Genomic DNA, 19,591 nt, shown 5'->3' with positions numbered 1-19,591 from the left:
ATTGTTATTAATTGAGAGGTACGGAAAAATGCTATAGGAATCAGGAGGAGAAATGATTGTTAGTTTGAATGGTCAGAAGAGAAGCTTGAGACAAGAATAAGAACTTAGGTAGAACCTCGAAGAATGAGTAGGATTGAAGTGCAAGGGGGAAGTAGGAGAAATGCCATAGGCTTAAGTTTAAGGAAAACGTAGGGTGCTTTTAGGTGACAGTTAAATGGGCTTTACTGGAGTGGAGGATTTATTCAGGAAAGTAGTGGAAGATGAGAATCAGGCATGAGAATGTTAAGCAGTTGCATTAGCATTGGCACCCCATTGGTTTAGTGAGATTTAAGTAAAGTATTAATCGTGTTTGACTGTCTATCAACTAATTTGACTCTGATGTTCTTTATGAAAATATTTCTTCAGCTAAGATGATAATATTTATATAATTTCTGTTGTGAGGATGAGGAAACTGGGATGCTTAGAGAGATCACGTAGTTATTAAATAACAGAGCTCAAATTTAAAGCCTTTCCACTTCATTCCAAAGTCTCCATGTATTTTTACTACTTTGCCAGCCACTTACTTTGCATACATTTGGTAGGAAAAGCCTTAGATGATTTAATTAACACAGTCCTGCTCAGCCAAAGAGGTTCCGTGTATGGTTGACATTTTGCTCTTCAGATGCCGTGGAGAATACATACTAAAATTCATATATAGCTTTATCTAAAATATTTGGATTACCCTGTGTCTTCAGATTCATGACAATTCCAGGAGGTGGGAGCATATTAAATGAGAAAAGCTAAATAACTTTGGAATGCAAAACTATGATTTAGTGTACCTGATGCAACTGATAATAGTCTACCAAATGAAATTTTGTTGGTAGTAATATTTGAAAACTTTTTCACATTTTCCTACATTTAATCAATACTAAGTTTTGGTGATTTTTGCCTCTGAAGTGTCTTTCATAACTATGTTCTTCAACTCCATTGTCACTTACCTAATTATAGTGGTACTCATATTTTCCCTTGATCTTTGCAATTCAGTAAGTATTTACGGAGTACCTTCTGGGCTGTTAACTTATTTTTAAATGTTTCTCCAGGTCTTTGTTCATTATATTCCTGGGGTTTTTTTCTTTAACCTTTCGCTTGACAAAAATCACACTTCCTTTTTCTTGGTGAGGACGATTGGCCCTGAGCATGCATCTGTTGCCAGTTTTCCTCTTTTTTTTTTTTTTTTGATTGGCACCTGAGCTAACAACTGTTGCCAATCTTTTTTTTTTTTCCCGCCTGCTTTTTCTCCCCAAACCCCCCAGTACATAGTTGTATATCCTACCTGCAGGTCCCTCTAGTTGTGGGATGTGGGACACTGCCTCAATGTGGCTGACGAGTAGTGCCATGTCCGCGCCCGGGATCCAAACCCTGGGCCGCCACAGCGGAGTGCGTGAACTTAACCACTCAGCCACGGAGCTGGCCCCAGTTTTCCTCTTTTTGCTTGAGGAAGGTTGCCCCTGAACTACTGTCTGTGCCAGTCTTCGTCTGTTTTGTATGTGGGATGCTGCCACAGCATTGCTTGACAAGTGGTGTGTAGGTCCATGCCTGGGATCCAAATCTGCAAACCCTGGCTGCTAAAGCAGAGAGCATGAACTTAACCACTACGCCACTGCGCCGGGCCCCACACTTCTTTAAAGCCTAGCTCAAAGCCCTTCTCAACTCTCCTGTGCAGAATTAATCACTACCTCCCATAGTAGTGAGCCTGTAGTAATTTATTCTTAGTTACCAGTACAGGTGTAATTCTTGTATGCTGATAGTTGAGGATAAGGTCTATGTTTCATTCATCTTTGTGTAACTAGGTATTAATGAATGTGGTTGAATGTACATGGTCAACATTAATGGAATTCTAGACTGTTGCTTTCTACATTGCTAATGCATCTCGGACAATTTCAGATGTTGTGGAGAACTAAAATAGAGGCAATTTAGTGTAGTGAAAAGAACATGGGATCTGAGACTCATTGAATCAGTATTTCAGGTGTGCCGTTTACTACATTAAGTGACTCTGGGGAAAATAATTGATCTTCTTTGAGTTAAAGTTTTCTTGAAATATGGAAATAAAGATAATAGCTGCTTTGCCTGTTTTATAGGATTGTGGTAAGAATTAAATGAAATCATGTATATGAAAGTTCTCTGAACATTGTGAAATGTTATTTAAATGTTGGTAGCAGTTTGACTTTTCCTCGTGCATCCACCGTAATTTTGTCTTCTTTTTAGACCACGGCATAGTGTGGCAAGTTTAGAAAGTATCGTGAACGAAGCTAAGAACATTCCAGCCTTTCTACCCAATGTGTTGTCCCTAAAAGAAGCCTTACAAAAGGCTCGAGAATGGACGACTAAAGTGGAAGCTATTCAGGTAAGGAGCCTTTTGAATTGTCCTCCCATTCAGATGATACTGTCTCACAGATGAGTCCTTTAAGCCTTTAATTCTTTAGAATAGAATAACCGTAATATAGTTTTGGTACTTAAAAATTCATTTATTCTTCCATCTGATTTTACAGTTCAAAATAAATATTACCTATGTAAACATTTCTTGTTTCTGTTGACTTCCTGCTATGAAAGATGATGGAATTAACCTATTTAATTCTTAGCAGTAGGGAGTTTGTTCCATTCTGTATTCTTTTAATTTTTTACCATGTGCAACAATTACTTTTAAAATAAGAGGCAGAAAAAGAAAGTGAAACTACCATTTACTGAACACGACAATACTCATCTTACTAGTTTAGTTGTTTGGGAGCAGAAATATGAGGGAATGATGTAAAGATAGGACCCTGACCCTCGAAAAAGCATAATCTCTAATTGGAAAGACATATATAGTGTAGATCTGTAATTCAAACTAAATGAATTTAAGTGCTAGATAGAGATGATTATGTATTATGCTTGAATACATAATATTTCTTCTGAATTATAAAAACCATTAAGCAGCATTTACAGTATTGCATATATAGACTCTTTCTTATAAAACTATACTCAAAGAAAAAAGAAACCACCTCTCTTCTATTAAGTTGCTGCCGCCAGAAAGAACATATTCTAGGTGTCAAGTTCTAGTGACTTCTATTTTACTTTTATTTTCAGTTGACTTTTTCTAAGGTCTGCTTGACTGCCACTCTTTCTGTTCTGTTTTTTTAAATCATCTCTCTTTTCATCAGGACACTTCCTCTGTTTCTTTCTTCTTTGACCTGTTTGAGGCAGTTAGTTGTCCTCAAATGTCTGATAATCCTTAGTTGTCTGTTTATTTGTGATTGAAGGACTAAATTGGCATGTATGAGTAGCTGTCCTGTGTTTGAATTACTCTGTAATTTTGAAGGACTTTTCCTCCACTAAGCCCTTCCCTTCAGTGGGAGGACTGGATTGTAGGCTCTACGTAAGTGGACAGCTTGTGTTGGCAAGCAAACTCTTCTTTAAGATACATACCTTGGGGGACCAGGCCTGTGGCCGAGTGGTTAAGTTCCCACACTCTGCTTTGGTGAGCCAGGGTTTCACTGGTTTAGATCCTGGGCATGGACCTAGTACCTGTCATTAAGCCACGCTGAGGTGATGTCCCACATAGCAGAGCCAGAAGGACCTACAACTAGAATGTACAACTATGTACTGGGGAGCTTTGGAGAGAAGAAGGAAAAAAAGAAGGTTGACAACAGATGTTAGCTCAGGTGCCAGTCTTTAAAACAAATTTTTTAAAAAAAGGATACATAGCTTGGTAGCAGGCTATGTCTAGGCTTAGCCAGAAGGTGTTCTGTAGTCAAATGGCTATAGTTGATCACAAGAAGGAGTAGTAGTAAAAATGGTATTTCTTGGGGCTGGCCTGGTGGTGCAGTGGTTAAGTTTGCACATTCTGCTTTGGCAGCCCGGGGTTTGCCACTTCGGATGCTGGGTGTGGACCTGTGCACCGCTTGTCAAGCCATGCTGTGGCAGGTGTCCCACATATAAAGTAGAGGAAGATGGGCGTGGATGTTAGCTCAGGGCCAGTCTTCCTCAGCAAAAACAGAGGAGGATTGGCAGAAGATGTTAGCTCAGGGCTAATCTTCCTGAAAAAAAAAAAAAAGTATTTCTTGACCCTGTCTATATCTGAGCTTTCTTTTCTCCTCCAGTTAGCTGTGTATTCTTTTCCTAGTACTACAGTGATTTAATTATACCATTATAATATCTCTTAGGGCTAGAACCTTCTCATTCTTTTTAAAAATTCACTTAAGGGGCCAGCCGTGTGGCCAAGTGGTTAAGTTCACATGCTCCACTTCGGCGGCCCAGGGTTTTCACAGGTTTGGATCCTGGATGCGGACATGGCACCACTTGCCAGGCCATGCTGAAGTGGCGTGCCACGTGCCACAACCAGAGGCACTCACAAGTAGAATATACAACTATGTACTGGGGGCTTTAGGGAGGAGAAGAAGAAAAAAAGATTGGCAATAGATGTTAGCTCAGCTGCCAGTCTTTAAAAAAAGAAAGAAAGAAAGAAACACACTTGTTGGGCTTCTGTGTATTAAAAAAAAATTAAATTAAAAAAATATATTTATTTATTTATTTTGTGTAAGGAAGATTGGCCCTGAGCTAACATTTGTTGCCATTCTTTCTCTTTTTGCTTGAGAAAGGTTGTTGCTGAGCTAACATCTATGCCAGTCTTCCTCTATCTTATATGGGGTGCTACCACAGCATGGCTTGACAAATAGTGCTAGGTCCAAACTCAGGATCCGAACCTGAGAACCCTGGGCTGCCAAAGTGGAGCACTCAAACTTAACCACTAGGCCATCGGGTCAGCTGGAAAGATTCACTTAAGTTTTTTAGCTTGTCTATTTTTCCAGATGTTTCATAACTTTCCAAATGAATTTATAGGCAAATGAGTCACTTAATACATGGGAAATAACCTTTTGTTGGAATGTCAGTATTTAGCACGTGACACTATGCCTTTCCTTCATAGCCTGTGACTAACAGTGAATGTCTGGGATATATACAGTTTCTTACAGGAATGGTTACATTTCTGTCTGCTAGGAGATTCATTCAGTCCAAGGAATCACTCTGAATTATTGTCTACAGGCTTCTGACTTCCTTGAGGTGTTCTTGCTGAGTCCCTGGACTGGATTACTTATCAACCCTCTCATCTCCTGTAATGATTCAGTTATTTAGTAAATTTAAAGCAGTGTATAAGTTCTAAAAATAATAATGATTTCATTACATGGAAATATTGAAACATTGTGACTTAGAAGGAAAAGATCCATTCTCACCTGTGTTTGTATAAAATAAAATGGAGGTGATTTCAAAACTAAAATACTGCTTTGTAGTTGCTGGAAAAATTGTGAAGGCAAGAGAGATTACTGGATGTCTTTTCAGTGGGATACTGGATGTTGTCTGCTGAGCCTTCCAGGGTTATCTGATTCTGGGAGTGCATTCCTTAGATTTTCTTTGACCAAGCTGTTTTACAACCCTGTCAGTTATTAAAAAGTGATAGTCATACAAATGAATTTTGTCCATAGAAAAGCAATTAAATTTGTCTGTAATGGAACAGTTGATTTTCACACTGTAGAAAAGATGATTCCCTTGTCCTGTATGATATTAAACATCTGTTTCCATCTATTAGCAGATTCCTTTCTTCATTCCTAATTGCATTTATATATGTCTGTTATTTAGATTGTCCTTTGAATTGGTTTTTACATCTTACTTATTCCCTTATTAATTAATAAAATAAAAATCTTTGACAACATGGGAGTTGGCCCAGTGGTGTAGTGGTTAGGTTTGCGCAATCTACTTTGGCAACCCAGGTTCAAGGATTCAGTTCCTGGGTGCAGACCTACACACTGCTCATCAAGCCATGCTGAGGCAGCATCCCATATACAAAATAGAGGAAGATCGGCACAGATGTTAGCTTAGTGACAATCTTCCTCAAGCAAAAAGAGGAAGACTGGCTACACATGTTAGTTCAGGGCCAATCTTGCTCACCAAAAAAACAAAAAGGAAAGAAAGAAAGAAAGAGGGGCCTACCCCGTGGCCGAGTGGTTAAGTTCATGTGCTCCACTTTGGCGGCCCAGCATTTCACTGGTTCAAATCCTGGGTGCCGACATGGCACCGCTCATCAAGCTATGCTGAGGTGGCATCCTACATGCCACAGCTAGAAGGACCCACAACTGAAAATACACAACTATGTACTGGGGGGCTTTGGGGAGAAAAGGAAAAATAAAATCTTAAAAAAGAAAAGGAAGAAAAAAAAATTTTTGACTCAACGAATTTACACAATCTTTTTTTAAAGGGTATTGGGAGCTCTATTAATTCAGGAGATGCAATTAGGTTTAAAGAATAATATTTAATAAAAAAATTAACATTAAACTCTTTATAAAGTCTCTTGACAATATATTGCCAGACTCCATAAGAGAATGCAAATTATATGAGAATGTACTTTTATTTTTCAGAGTGGCAGCAATTATGCTTACTTGGAGCAGCTGGAGAGTTTATCTGCTAAAGGGCGCCCTATCCCTGTGCGTCTTGATGCATTGCCCCAAGTGGAATCACAGGTAGCAGCAGCACGGGCATGGAGAGAAAGGACTGGGCGGACCTTCCTTAAGAAGAATTCTAGCCATACATTGTTACAGGTGAAGAGTAGTTTACTTTATGGATGCATATGTTAGCACCTCGTCAGAAGCTGATAATTTAACACCTATAGGTGGTAGTAGTATTGGTGAGGGTTGTTTCCAGTTTAACTGGTTGTGGTTATACAAATGGTTCCCATTAGGTAATACTAAATGTTGACCAGAAATCTGGGGCCTTAGGCAGACTTATTTCTGGTCCATCTTGTGTTGTGTCCAGAAAAATGCAATCAATCTGGATCTTATCTCTGTTGTTAAGGGACCCCGTCACTGAAAGATCTTATTTTTCGGAAACATAAATTTAGATATTCATTACCCATTTCATCTTGAGCAGTTGAACGTAGTAGTTAGGAGCATAGGCTTTGGAATAAGATAGTTTCATGTTTGAGGATGGGCCTCCTAATTACCAACTCTGTGTCCTTGGGCCAGTTGTTTCCTTTCTGAGCCTCAGTTTCCCTTGTTTGTAAAATACGAATAATACTACCTACTTTGGAGGGTTGTTGTGAGGATTGAATTAGATAATGTGTATAAAATTTATAAGAAAGTGTCTAGGGCATGGTGAGTGGTCAATAAATGGTTCCTTTTATTATTTTCAGTTTTAAGATTTTTTTAAATTTAAAAAAATTTTTATTTTTTTATTGAGTTCATAATAGTTTATACCATTGTGAATTTCACTTGCACATTATTTCTTGTCCATCACCATAAAAGTGCTCCCCTTCACCCCTGTGCCCACTCCCCAGCACCCTTCCCCTGGTAACCACTGAACTGTTCTCTTTGTCCATGTGTGTGTTTGTCTTCCGCTTATGAGTGAAATCATATGGTGTTTGTCTTTCTCAGTCTGGTTTATTTCACTTAGCATAATACCCTCCAGGTCCATCCATGTTGTTGCAAATGGGATGATTCTGTCTTTTTTATGGCTGAGTAGTATTCCATTGTGTGGATGCTGTATATATTCCATATATACACACACCACATCTTCTTTTTCCAGTCATCAGTCAGTGAGCACTTAGGTTGCTTCCATGTCTTGGCTATTGTGAATAGTGCTGCAATGAAATAGGGGTACATAGGTCACTTTGGATTCTTGATTTCAAGTTGTTTGGATAGATAGCCAGTAGTGGGGTAGCCAGATCATATGGTATTTCTATTTTTAGTTTTTTTGAGAAATCTCCATACTCTTTTCCATAGTAGCTGACCCAGTTTGCTTCCCATCAGCAGTGTTTGAGGGTTCCCTTTTCTCCAAACCCTCTCCAACATTGTTATTTTTAGTCTTAGTGATTATAAGCATTTTAACAAGTGTAAGGTGGTATCTTAGTGTAGTTTTGATTTGCATTTCTCTGATGATTAGTGATGTTGAGCATCTTTTCATGTGCCTGTTGGCCATCTATATATCTTCTTTGGAAAAATGTCTGCTCATATCCTCTGCCTATATTTTGATCTGGCTGTTTGTTTTTTTGTTGTTCAGTTGTGTGAGTTCTTTATATGTTATGGAGGTTAACCACTTGTTGGATATGTGGTTTGCAAATATTTTCTCCCAATTGGTGGGTTGTCTTTTTGTTTTGATCCTAATTTGCTTTGCCTTGCAGAAGCTCTTTAGTCTGATGAAGTCCCACTTATTTTTTCTTTTGTTTCCTTTGTCCAAGAAGACGTGGTATTCAAAAAGATCCTTTGAAGTTCTGTGTCAAAGAGTGTGCTACCTATATTTTCTTCCAGAAGTTTCACGGTTTCAGGTCTTATCTTCAAGTCTTTGATCTATTTTGAGTGTATTTTTGTGTATGGCATGAGAATAATGGTCTACTTTCATTTTTTCGCAAGTAGTTATCCAGATTCCCCAACACCATTTATTGAAGAGACTATCTTTTCTCCATTGTATGTTCTTGGCACCTTTGTTGAAGATTAGCTGTCCATAGATGTGTGGTTTTATTTCTGGGCTTTTAGTTAGTGCTGCTATTTTATCATTCGTTTTCCGGTTCTCCTGCATTTCCTTGGTTTCTCATCCTGCGTATTTCAGCCTACCAATTAGGTTATGTAGTTTTTTATGCTCGGTTTCCTACTTCTCTCCTTATTTATTATTTGTGTCTCTGTTCTGCTTTTTTGTTTAGTGGTTACCATGAGGTTTGTATGAAAAATATCATAGGTAAAATAGTGCATTTTCTGATGGCCTCTTGTTTCCGTAGGCTAAACTGATTCAGTCCCTTTTCTCTTCCCCTCCTCTGTTGTTTTTGTCATGTCTTATTCCATCTTGTGTTGTGAATTTGTGGTTAAAATGACAAGATTATCTTTGTTTTTGGTGTTTTCCCTTCCCTTTATCTTTAATGTCATAGTTGAGTATTTGCTAGCCTGCTCTGATTTATAGCTACAATTTTATGATTTTATGTACCGATTTATCTCCTTACTCTGGGCTTTGTAACCCCTTTCTTCCTCCTTTTTCCCCTAGGTATGAGGGCCTTCTTGAGGATTTCTTGTAGGGAGAGTCTTGTGGCTATGAACTCCCTTAGCTTTTGTTTATCTGGAAAAGTTTTTATTGTTCCATCATATCTGAAGGATATTTTTGCTGGATAGAGTATTCTTGGCTGAAAGTTTTTGTCCTTCAAAGATTAGAATGTATCATTCTAGTCTCTCCTCGCCTATAAGGTTTCTGTTGAGAAATCTGCTGAAAGCCTGCTAGGGATTCCTTTGTAAGTTATTTTTTTCTGCCTTGCTGCCCTTAGTATTTTTTCCTTGTCATTGACTTTTCCAGTTTCACTACTATCTGCCTTGCAGTAGGTCTTTTCACATTGACATATTTAGGAGATCTGGTAGCCTCTTTCACTTGGATTTCCATCTCTTTCCCCAGGTTTGGGAAGTTCTCCGCTATTATTTCTTTGAACAAGCTTTCTGCTCCATTCTCCTTCTCTTCTCCCTGTGGAATACCTGTAATTCTTCTGTTGCATTTCCTAATTGAGTTGGATATTTCTTGGAGACTTTCTTCATTTCTTTTCAGTCTTAGTTCTCTCTCCTCTATCTGGAGCATCAACATGTCTATCCTCAGTTGTGCTGATTGGCTCCTTGATGATGTCAGCTCTAGCGTTCAGGGAATCCGTATTTTGTTTTATCTCATCCATCGTGTCTTTCATCTCCGATATTTCTGATTGATTGATTCTTTATAACTTCAATCTCTTTTGTGAAGTAGCTCCTGAACTCATTAAGTTGTTTCTCTGCATTCTCTTTTAACTCACTGAGTTTTTTGATGATAGATATTTTGAACTTTCTGTCATTTAGATTATATATTTCTCTGTCTTCAGGATTGATTTCTGGGTACTTGTCATTTTCCTTCTGGTCTGGTGATTTAATAGAATTTTTGATACTACTAGAGGATGTGGCTCTGTTCTTCAGCACTGTGGTATTGTTTGGTTGCTGTATTCAACTGTAACCACTGAGTGGGAGTCAAGAACTGCCTATTCTGAGCCCTCTGTGTTCTGCCGGGATCTCAGGTGCTGGAACCAGGTGGTGGGTGGTTGAGGGGAGGGGCGCTTTCTTCTCTGTGCTCTTGGAGGCTTCTCACTCTCCCATCACACTCTGCTTTCCTGGGGTGTTGGCTTGATGAAGACACCCCCATGATAGCTAGTCACTTCGGTAGGGGGCTTCCCCCAGGCTGCAAGGGACCATGGGGATCTTTGATGTTCTCACAAAGGGGCGCCCCCTCCCCCTTTCCTTCCTTCTTGGAGGCCATGCACAAGCCCAGAATTGCGGTCTTTTGGGGAGGGAGCGAAGCTTCCTCTTACTCCATTCCACCTCCTCCGCCGGGGCTCCAGCACCTCTGCTTCCTGACATATGGCTGCGTGGGTCTCTCAGACATCTTTTTTGTGTTGTGGATGTCCTCTCTTGGAATATGAATGTCCTTTTAGTTGTGTCTTGGAGGTGAGAGTTCACTGGGAGAGCTCACTCTGCCATGATGCTGACGTCACCCAGTTTTAAGATTTTTTTAAGACCAGAGCTCAATATTTGGTTTTATTTTTGTAGGTGCTGAGTCCCCGGACTGACATTGGTATATATGGGAGCGGTAAAAACAGAAGGAAAAAAGTAAAAGAGCTAATAGAAAAAGAAAAAGAAAAGGATCTGGACCTTGATCCTCTGAGTGATCTGGAGGAAGGATTGGAGGAAACCAGAGATACAGCCATGGTGGTAAGGCATTATGTAAAGTATCTTGAGTTTGCTTGGTGAATACAAAATTCTGTGAAGATATTAGCAGATTCACTCTTTATATATTCTTAACTATTATTTTTGTGTAGTTTTTTGTCTGGCTTTATGGTGATGCGTATTTCACATAGTTTTAAATATTTCTAATCAAAGTATATAAAAAGTTTACTATTCTTCTCTCTCCCTAAAATTGGCTTTTTCATATTGCTCTTTGTTTTTTTAATAGTTGTCTAATATTCCTTCAAAGTATCCATAATTTGCTGAGTACTTTTCTGATAATGAACATTTTGGCGGTTACTAAGTGTTGACTCTTATGGATAGTAATAAAGTGAACCTCCTTTATAGGCTTTTCCTTTTCTCGAATTATTTTCCTACACTTGATTCTTACAATCAGATTAAATGATTGGCATTTAATAGCATGTTTGATGCTTAATACAATTGTGCTATTGAAAGGAATTCTGTCAGCTTACTGATACCAGCTGCTATTTAAAATATGTTCCTTATCGGGGCCAGCCCGGTGGAGCAGTGGTTAAGTTCTCACCTTCTGCTTCTCGGCAGCCCGGGGTTCACTGGTTTGGATCCCGGGTGTGGACATGGCACCACTTGGCAAAAGCCACGTTGTGGTAGGCATCCCACGTATAAAGTGAAAGAAGATGGGCATGGATGTTAGCTCAGGGCCAGTCTTCCTCAGCAAAAAGAGGAGGATTGGCAGTAGTTAGCTCAGGGCTAATCTTCCTCAAAAAACAAAAAGCAAAAATAGATTAAAATATTTTCCTTCTCTTAGTAACATTCAGCAGTATAGTGAGGGCTGGATAAAATATTTATAGCTAATTAGAATTATGGGATATTTTTTGGAGAGTAGGAAGAATGTGTTAAAATTATAAGGATCCTAAGGAAGTAGAGAGAAAATAAAAATGAGTTTGGGCAATACGCAATACTAGGGAATTGCATACATTAAGTAACTTAATATGGCTGTTTCTGCCTACAAATGATCCTGTTTTGAGGCCAGTGGATATGATTTCTCATTAGAGAGCCTGCCTAACAAGTCAGTCTCGCCAGACAAGTAGGACTGGAAATTATTTCAAAATCGTTTCAAAGCTACCAGAGTTTAGAAAGAAAATACACTGGCAATGCTCATGATAATTAAATTTTGTTTACTTTTATGTAGTTTTCTGAAATGAGTTACATAAAACCTTGTTATACTTAGTCATCAGGCTTTGTTATTCTACTTCTGCACAAGTGGAGACCTTCTAGAAAGAGATAGAAATGGACCTGTATATAACTTGCCCCCAGAGAATGAATTACAAGGGGATGGGGAACTAATATTTGTTGAGTGTTAACCTTGTCCCAGGTACCAAGTTAAGCACTTTCAGGTGTGTTATTTTCTTTAATCCTTAAAAAATAAATGAGGTTAGTGATATCCTCAGTTTTCAGAAAACTAAGATTCAGAAAACTTGTGCCCCAGATCAACAGCCTGTACAACATTAAGTACAAGAGCCAGGCTTCATACCCAGGTTGCTTGACTTCAGGGCATACTATCTTTCTGCTGCCCCCTACAGAAAAATTCAAAGTACTCTGCTCATATGAATGGTCAAATATAAATTTTCCCATTTCACAGATAAGGAATGTTTGCATGGAAACTGTCAGGCTGCCCCTAATTTTAGGAAATGACTGACAACTGATTTTTTTTTAAAGGACAGTGCTTTGTCACCATGAGGCCACAACTTGGAGACAATCCCTCAGCCTTGAGGATCTGGTATTTTTGGAGTGTTTTATAGTGATTCCTTTTAATTAAATGTTTGTTGTATACAGGTGGCCGTTTTCAAAGAACGGGAGCAAAAAGAGATTGAAGCCATGCACACCCTCCGAGCAGCCAACCTAGCCAAGATGACAATGGTGGACCGCATAGAAGAAGTAAAATTTTGCATTTGCCGCAAGACAGCCAGTGGGTTTATGCTACAGTGTGAGCTCTGCAAAGACTGGTTCCATAACAGCTGTGTTCCACTTCCTAAGTCAAGTTCCCAGAAAAAAGGGTCTAGCTGGCAGGCTAAAGAAGTAAAATTCCTTTGCCCTCTTTGTATGCGGTCTCGAAGGCCAAGGCTAGAAACTATTCTCTCACTCCTGGTATCACTTCAGAAGTTGCCTGTACGGTTGCCTGAAGGAGAGGCCCTACAGTGTTTGACAGAACGTGCTATGTGTTGGCAAGATAGAGCACGGCAGGCCCTAGCAACAGATGAACTATCCTCTGCTCTGGCCAAACTGTCTGTGTTGAGCCAGCGTATGGTGGAGCAGGCAGCTCGAGAAAAAACTGAGAAGATTATCAGTGCAGAACTCCAGAAAGCAGCTGCCAATCCAGACTTACAGGCAAGTTTAGGATTTTCTTTCTTTTTCTATTTCTTAGGATAGTGTTTGTCAGTGTGTAAATAGTAAATCAAATCTATCTTACCAGTTGGTTAGGAAAAGAACACTAAGTTACCAGCAGCTATATTTTCATAATGTCTTCTTTCATACACCAATAGGATTTTTCTTTGGTTGTATACGTAGGTTATTTTAGTGAAATATTACCTGGAAATATCATTCAGGTGAACCTTGGCATTGTAGTAAAATAATGTGATCTTTAGTAACTGTTGAAGTCAGTTAGCGATTTTGCAAGTTCCTTACATTTTGGTAGTCTTAAGCACATATTAATTACCTATGTTTGTTTAGTATGTCTCTCTGTTCATCTTGGGATTGTTTGTTGTTTAGGGACACTTACCTAGTTTCCAGCAGTCTGCTTTTAACCGGGTGGCGAGCAGTGTGTCTTCTTCCCCTCGACAAACAATGGACTACGATGATGAAGAAACAGATTCTGATGAAGACATTCGAGAGACGTATGGCTATGATGTCAAGGTAATTATGACAGACTGTGTGGCTACATACCTGATCACTGGGTTTGTTAAAAAGCTGTTGAGCACCAACATTTGAGGCCTGAAAGTGGGAGAGAAAGCTGGTTATCTATCTGTCCTGGGTTTATGGTGATAGGATTTTTTTCAGAGCTCCAAAAATTGAAACAATTTTTTTAAAGGATGGAATTTTTTAAAAATCTGTATTTTTCTTACCTTGTAACTCCTTAGGGCTTAGAGGGACTAGAAAAATTACGCATTTAAGTTACCGAAAGCTTTCATGGCTGATTTCAATATTTTTTTCTTTGGGTTGTTAAAAAAGTCTGTGTAGTTACGTTTTAAGCATCTCACTCCAGCTGTGCTTTGATTTTTTTCCTCTGATCTCTCCTCTGGATGGTGCTAAGTAGAATATCATATTCAGAGATGGGTTATACTTGGGCCCACGGTTCAAATTTGCAGAATTATAGTTACAGTTAGAACAAATGATTTGTTCTCAGTATGATTATTTTGATAATGACACCACACTGGTGATGAAGAGAAGGTTTTGGCAAGTTTGTTTTCTGTTGGGTCCTTTTGGTCTTTTGTTGTCATTTCATGTCAGGCCCAAGTCCTTTGTCTTTTACCTAGTAATAACATTATAATCTAGGCAGAGACCCTGCCAAGTTACAGTTAATCCATTGATCTGTTTTATATTATTCTTTGTTGATCTGTTTAGAATCTATACCTGTAACCAGGGAGTTTGTACTCTGTCTTTTCAGCATTAGAGCATGAATACCACTAGCATTAAAACTCCCAGGATGTAAAATTAAAGCCATCCCTCGTAGATGCTTGTAAATTACCTGCTGGAAAATACTTTTCTCAAGATAAAAATGGATCTAGGCGATCTTTTAATGAGGGAATTTTTTTTTTTTTAAGATTTTATTTTTCCTTCTTCTCCCCAAAGCCCCCTGGTGCATAGTTGTATATATTTTTATATACAACTTCTAGAAGGACACAACTGGGTCCTTCTAGTTGTGGCATGTGGGACGCCGCCTCAGCATGGCTTGATGAGCAGTTCTAGGTCCGCACCCAAGATCCGAACCTGTGAAATCCTGGCCTGCTGAAGCAGAGCACACGAACTTAACCACTTGGCCATGGGGCCAGCCCCCCTCCCCCTTTTTTTTTTTAAAGGTTAGAGAATTTTTAGTTATATGAATTAAAGACTTGAGAAAAGTTTAAACTTGAATTAGCCTGTTAAAATAAGGTTCTGAGCACCTTGCTACCCTGAAGTTCATGACCTTTTTTGTTTATAAAGTTGTATAGGATGACCAGGAGCAGCTGAAAGGGAATGCAGCCCATTCTATGTATAAGTTAGTTAGCTAATACTAGAATTGCCTTTTGCCATAGCAGACCCAACCCAATACTTGGGTTATCATCTTCCTAGCACATTAAGGATCAAGCGGTTCCCTGGAACTACTAGACAGCCTGGACTTCACTTGGAAGCAGATCGGTAACCTATAAAAACAAAGCATCACAAGTATTATATGATTTCAGGGCTGGAGATTGATATGGCTGTATGCAATAGTCCTTTTCTGCAATATTTACACAGGGGACTTAGCTTACAGTCTCTTCTTTGGTAGAGCGTATTGGCAGGATAGAAAAGAAATGATGGATTTTAGAGTGTTAATATATTTGATATCTTAGAAGAGAAGAACATTGGCAAGACTTATGGTAATTCAAGGTTAAATTTACCTTGATGTTGGTATCTTTGCGTTAAAAAAAATTATACTTGCATATTTTCCCATAGAGCAAGCACTTACTGTATAATGAAAATTTTATTTGCCAATTTATGTGCAATTGGCTTGGTGATTTTTCTCTTTGTTTGGTGTCCCCTGATTGTGACCACGAATTAGTCCTTAAAATAGTTTGAATTTAACATCTTTGCTTGAGGAAGAGGTCCCTACTGGTTTAGGAAGAATGGGTAATTATATAGAAAAATAAGATCAGTCATTTGATCTTAGTATTTATTAGTATGGCATTTAAATGTTTAAAACAGATGGTTTGTGCTTTGCGCTGTTTGATTATTTTGCATCTAATATCCTATGATCACCACTAAAATACTCAGAGCAGCAATTCAAGAAAATCATTACTTAGGAAAATATATATTTAATGAAGAAAAGTCTGTCATGAATCTTTTGTGATTGTGTCTGGGATAAGCTTCTTTCAAATATTCATATGGTTATTTGCTTTTAAAGCATATTGGTTGCTTTTACTGAAACTCTCCATGCATATTACAGTTTATATTTTGCAAATGCATATATGTGTAGAATTACCTCAGAAAGGAGGGTATAAAATAGTAGTAACTGTTATCTCCCAGGAAGGTCTTTTATATATTCCAATAATTGCTTATTTTAGAGAAAGGCAAGTTAGATTCTTTCATTTTTTTCTTCTGCACCCTCGTTAATGCTTGAGTGGCTTGAGCTATTTTTGGAAATAGAGTAGATTTGTCTGAGATTTTAGTCTCACCTAACACCAGATAAGGTGGAGTGACAGATCTGTATATAAAACACATTTCGCACTGTGAGGCCATTCCGCTTTTCCTGCTGTTTGCCATTAGTGGGACTGAAATGTAATTCTCCTCCTTAGGGAGAGAATTTGTTTAAGCTTGCTGTCTATCAGTCCTTTTACTTTCATCATATCTGTGTTTTATATTTAAAATGTATCTCTTGTAGACAGCATATATAGTAGGGTCCTTTCTGGTCTGTAATTCTGCCTATATGTTTTGTAAAATGTATGGTTAAGTCTTGTTTTTGTTGGTTTTTTTTTTTTTTTTTTTTTGAGGAAGATCAGCCCTGAGCTAATATCCATGCCCATCTTCCTCTACTTTTTATGTGGGACGCCTGCCACAGCTCGCCTTGATGAGTGGTGCCATGGTCTGCACCTGGGATCCGAACTGGAGGACCCCAGGCCGCCAAAGCAGAACATGCTTTTACTTAACTCCTGCTCCACTGGGCTGACCTCTGTTTTATTTTTTAAGTAATACATTCATGTGCCACGTAATGATGTTTAAATCAACAATGGACTGCATATACAATGGTGGTCCCGTAAGATGTGTGGTAGGCTATACCATCTAGGTTTGTGTAAGTACTGTAGGGGAGGAAGAAATTTTCCTGTCCTCTTCTGTATTCTTCTGGCTGGTCAAGGATTAAATTGACGTGAGACAGATTAACAGGAGAAATACAAAAGTTTAATAACATGTATACGTGGGAGAAATCCAGGAAAACCGAGTAACTTACAAAAATGCCCAAAGTCCTCACCTTAAATACTATTCTCAGCTAAAAGACAAAGATGGTGGGAGTAGGGAGAGTCAGTGACTTCAGAGGAAAGGAAGGCAATTCACAGGTAGCTGAAAAGGAGCAACCATTTGGAAAACAATTGTTTGGCCACACAGAAACAGAAGAACACAGAGGGAGCCCATCAAACAGGCTTTTCTTGGTTCCCCTCTGTCTGCCACCTGGTTCCTGTTACACTGAGGTGATAGCTCTCTTCCTGAAACAGGTTTTTTAATCTCAGTTCTTTTAGGCGGTCAAGGGGGAGGTAATAAGAAAACTTTCAGTCTTTTCTTTCTTAACAATAATCAGCCTAAAATAATCCTTATTTAGAGAGATACATTTTGGGGTGGCACATTTTGTTCCCCTTCAGTTTACTCTGTTGCACAATGAAATTGCCTAATGATGCATTTCTCAGAATGTATCCCTGTCATTAGGTGATACATGACTGTGTAGCAATCTCTGTCTTTTGATTGGGGGTGTTTAGTCCATTTACATTTGATGTAATTGTTGACATGGTTGGATTTAAATTGACTATCTTGCTATTTATTTTTTATTAATCTCTCTCTTTTTTTTTTTTTTAAAGATTGGCACCTGAGCTGACATCTGTTGCCAATCTTTTTTTCTTTTTCTTCTTCTTCTCCCCAAAGCCCCCCAGTACACAGTTGTATATTCTAGTTGCAGGTCCTGCTAGTTGTGCTGTGTGGGATGCTGCCTCAGCATGGCTTGATGAGCGGTACCATGTCCACACTCAGGATCCGAACTGGTGAAACCCCTGGCTACCAAAGTGGAAGACACAAACTTAACCACTCATCCACCAGGCTGGCCCCAACATCTTTTGTTTTTTGTTTCTTGTTCCTCAGTTGCTCTTTTCCTGCCTTCTTTTGGGTTAATGGCAAATTTTTTTTAATGCTTCATTTTATTTCCTTTATTGGCTTCTTACCTGTGCCTCTTTTTATTTTGTATTTTTCGGTGATTGCTCTGGGACTGAAAATGCATCTTTAACTTAAGACAGTCAATATTGTATCTCTTCACGTTTAGGGAAGTAGTTTTTTTAAAAATGTGTTTTTAGGGGCTGGCCCAGTGGTGCAGCTGTTGGGTGCGCACATTCCGCTTTGGGGGCCTGGGGTTCACTGGTTCGGATCCCAGGTGGGGACATGGCACCACATGGCAAGCCATGCTGTGGTAGGCATCCCATACATAAAAAGTGGAGGAGGATGGGCATGGATGTTAGCTCAGGGCCACTCTTCCTCAGCAAAAGGAGGAGGATTGACAGCAGTTAGCTCAGGGCTAATCTTCCTCAAAAAAATAAAGAAAAGTGTTTTTACCTATTATTACTTTCCATCATTATTTTCTAATCGCTGACCTTTCCATTCCGAAAGCCTAATAGAAGGTTCCCTATGTAAGTTACAATGAAATGAGTAGAGTCAAGGTCAGAAAAGACGATTCCAGTCAGTGATAAGAAGTATCTGGGAATTAAAGTAGGAGAGTACTAAAGTACTCCCCGATCTGTTGCTTCTTAGGACTTAAAAATTCTTCAATAGGGAAGACGACTATGAACTGCGATTCCTAAATTCTCAGTGAGTGGCATTGTCTTCCAGATCCTCTTATAAAACCTTTTAAGTATCTTGTTTAATTAAGGATAGTCTCACGATAACAGTAGGTCTTCCTCTGATGCACCCTACAAAGAGAATCAGGTGTTGCATTAGTCATTAAGCTATTCTCTCATTTCCTAACCCACTCTTTTATACTGTGCTTTGTGATGCTGGGGCTGGGACTCTACTCCAGCGGTTTGTATACGTTTTCTGCAAAGTAATATATATGTATAAATAAACACTAATGTATATTAATACTATATAATATTATATATAATGATGCATAGTAAATATTTTAGGCTCTGCAAGCCACATATGGTCTCTATTGCATATATATATGTATATGTATATTTTTTCACAACTCTGAAAATGTGAAAACTATTCTTAGCTCACACGCCATACAAAAAACAGGCTGCCTACCGGGTTTGGCCCACAGCCTATAGTTTGCCAATCACTGCTCTACACATTTGTCCTTTGCCTGCTGCCTCCTTTTTGCCAATAGAGGGCATTAGAGAAAATTTAAAGGCTTGAATAGTGAGAAGGGACTTGATCTTTTCCAGTTTATTCTCCCTGCCTGTCATCATCTGAACTGCATGCTGTTTTGTCTTTTTCTTAACCCTCACAGTCGCAGCTGGTTCCAATTTCTAGTTGTTTTTTTCACACCCCTGACACCAGCTCCTTTGTGTTCTTTTAGAGATAGCCGAACTAACTGGCCAGTGCTTCTTCCACAGAGGTCACGGTCCCCCCCCAACAAGGCCCCTTCTCTGAGCTTTTAGGTTCTGGTAACTCCCCTTCTTTTCCCTGTTATCTCAAGCTCTAGGAGTAGCAACTCTTTCTTGCAGTTATCTTGGTATGACTTCGATGTTTTCATTTTGCCTTTTCAAGCCTTTAATTTACATTTGACCAGTTCACTTTGTTAAATCGTTTGTTGAAATACCTATGATTTCTGTCTTCCTGATGCACTCTGACCATTAAAGCCATACATGTGAGCTTATGGAAACTAACTGCAGGGGAGAATTATCTAAGACCTAATC

At 38.9% G+C, this 19,591-nt stretch overlaps 1 protein-coding gene across 1 annotated transcript in view; it reads left to right on the top strand.

Annotated features, from left to right (window-relative positions):
- Positions 1–19,591, top strand: part of KDM5A (lysine demethylase 5A) — a 91,171-nt gene that overhangs the window by 55,766 nt on the left and 15,814 nt on the right. Inside the window, 5 exon segments of the mRNA XM_046667899.1 lie at positions 2,245–2,383; positions 6,423–6,602; positions 10,596–10,757; positions 12,585–13,136; positions 13,518–13,661. Coding sequence (XP_046523855.1) covers positions 2,245–2,383; positions 6,423–6,602; positions 10,596–10,757; positions 12,585–13,136; positions 13,518–13,661 — 1,177 coding nt within the window.

Source organism: Equus quagga, chromosome 1 (genome assembly GCF_021613505.1).
Source record: "Equus quagga isolate Etosha38 chromosome 1, UCLA_HA_Equagga_1.0, whole genome shotgun sequence".
Lineage (NCBI taxonomy): Eukaryota > Metazoa > Chordata > Mammalia > Perissodactyla > Equidae > Equus > Equus quagga.
This window is presented reverse-complemented; position numbering and strand designations above follow the sequence as displayed.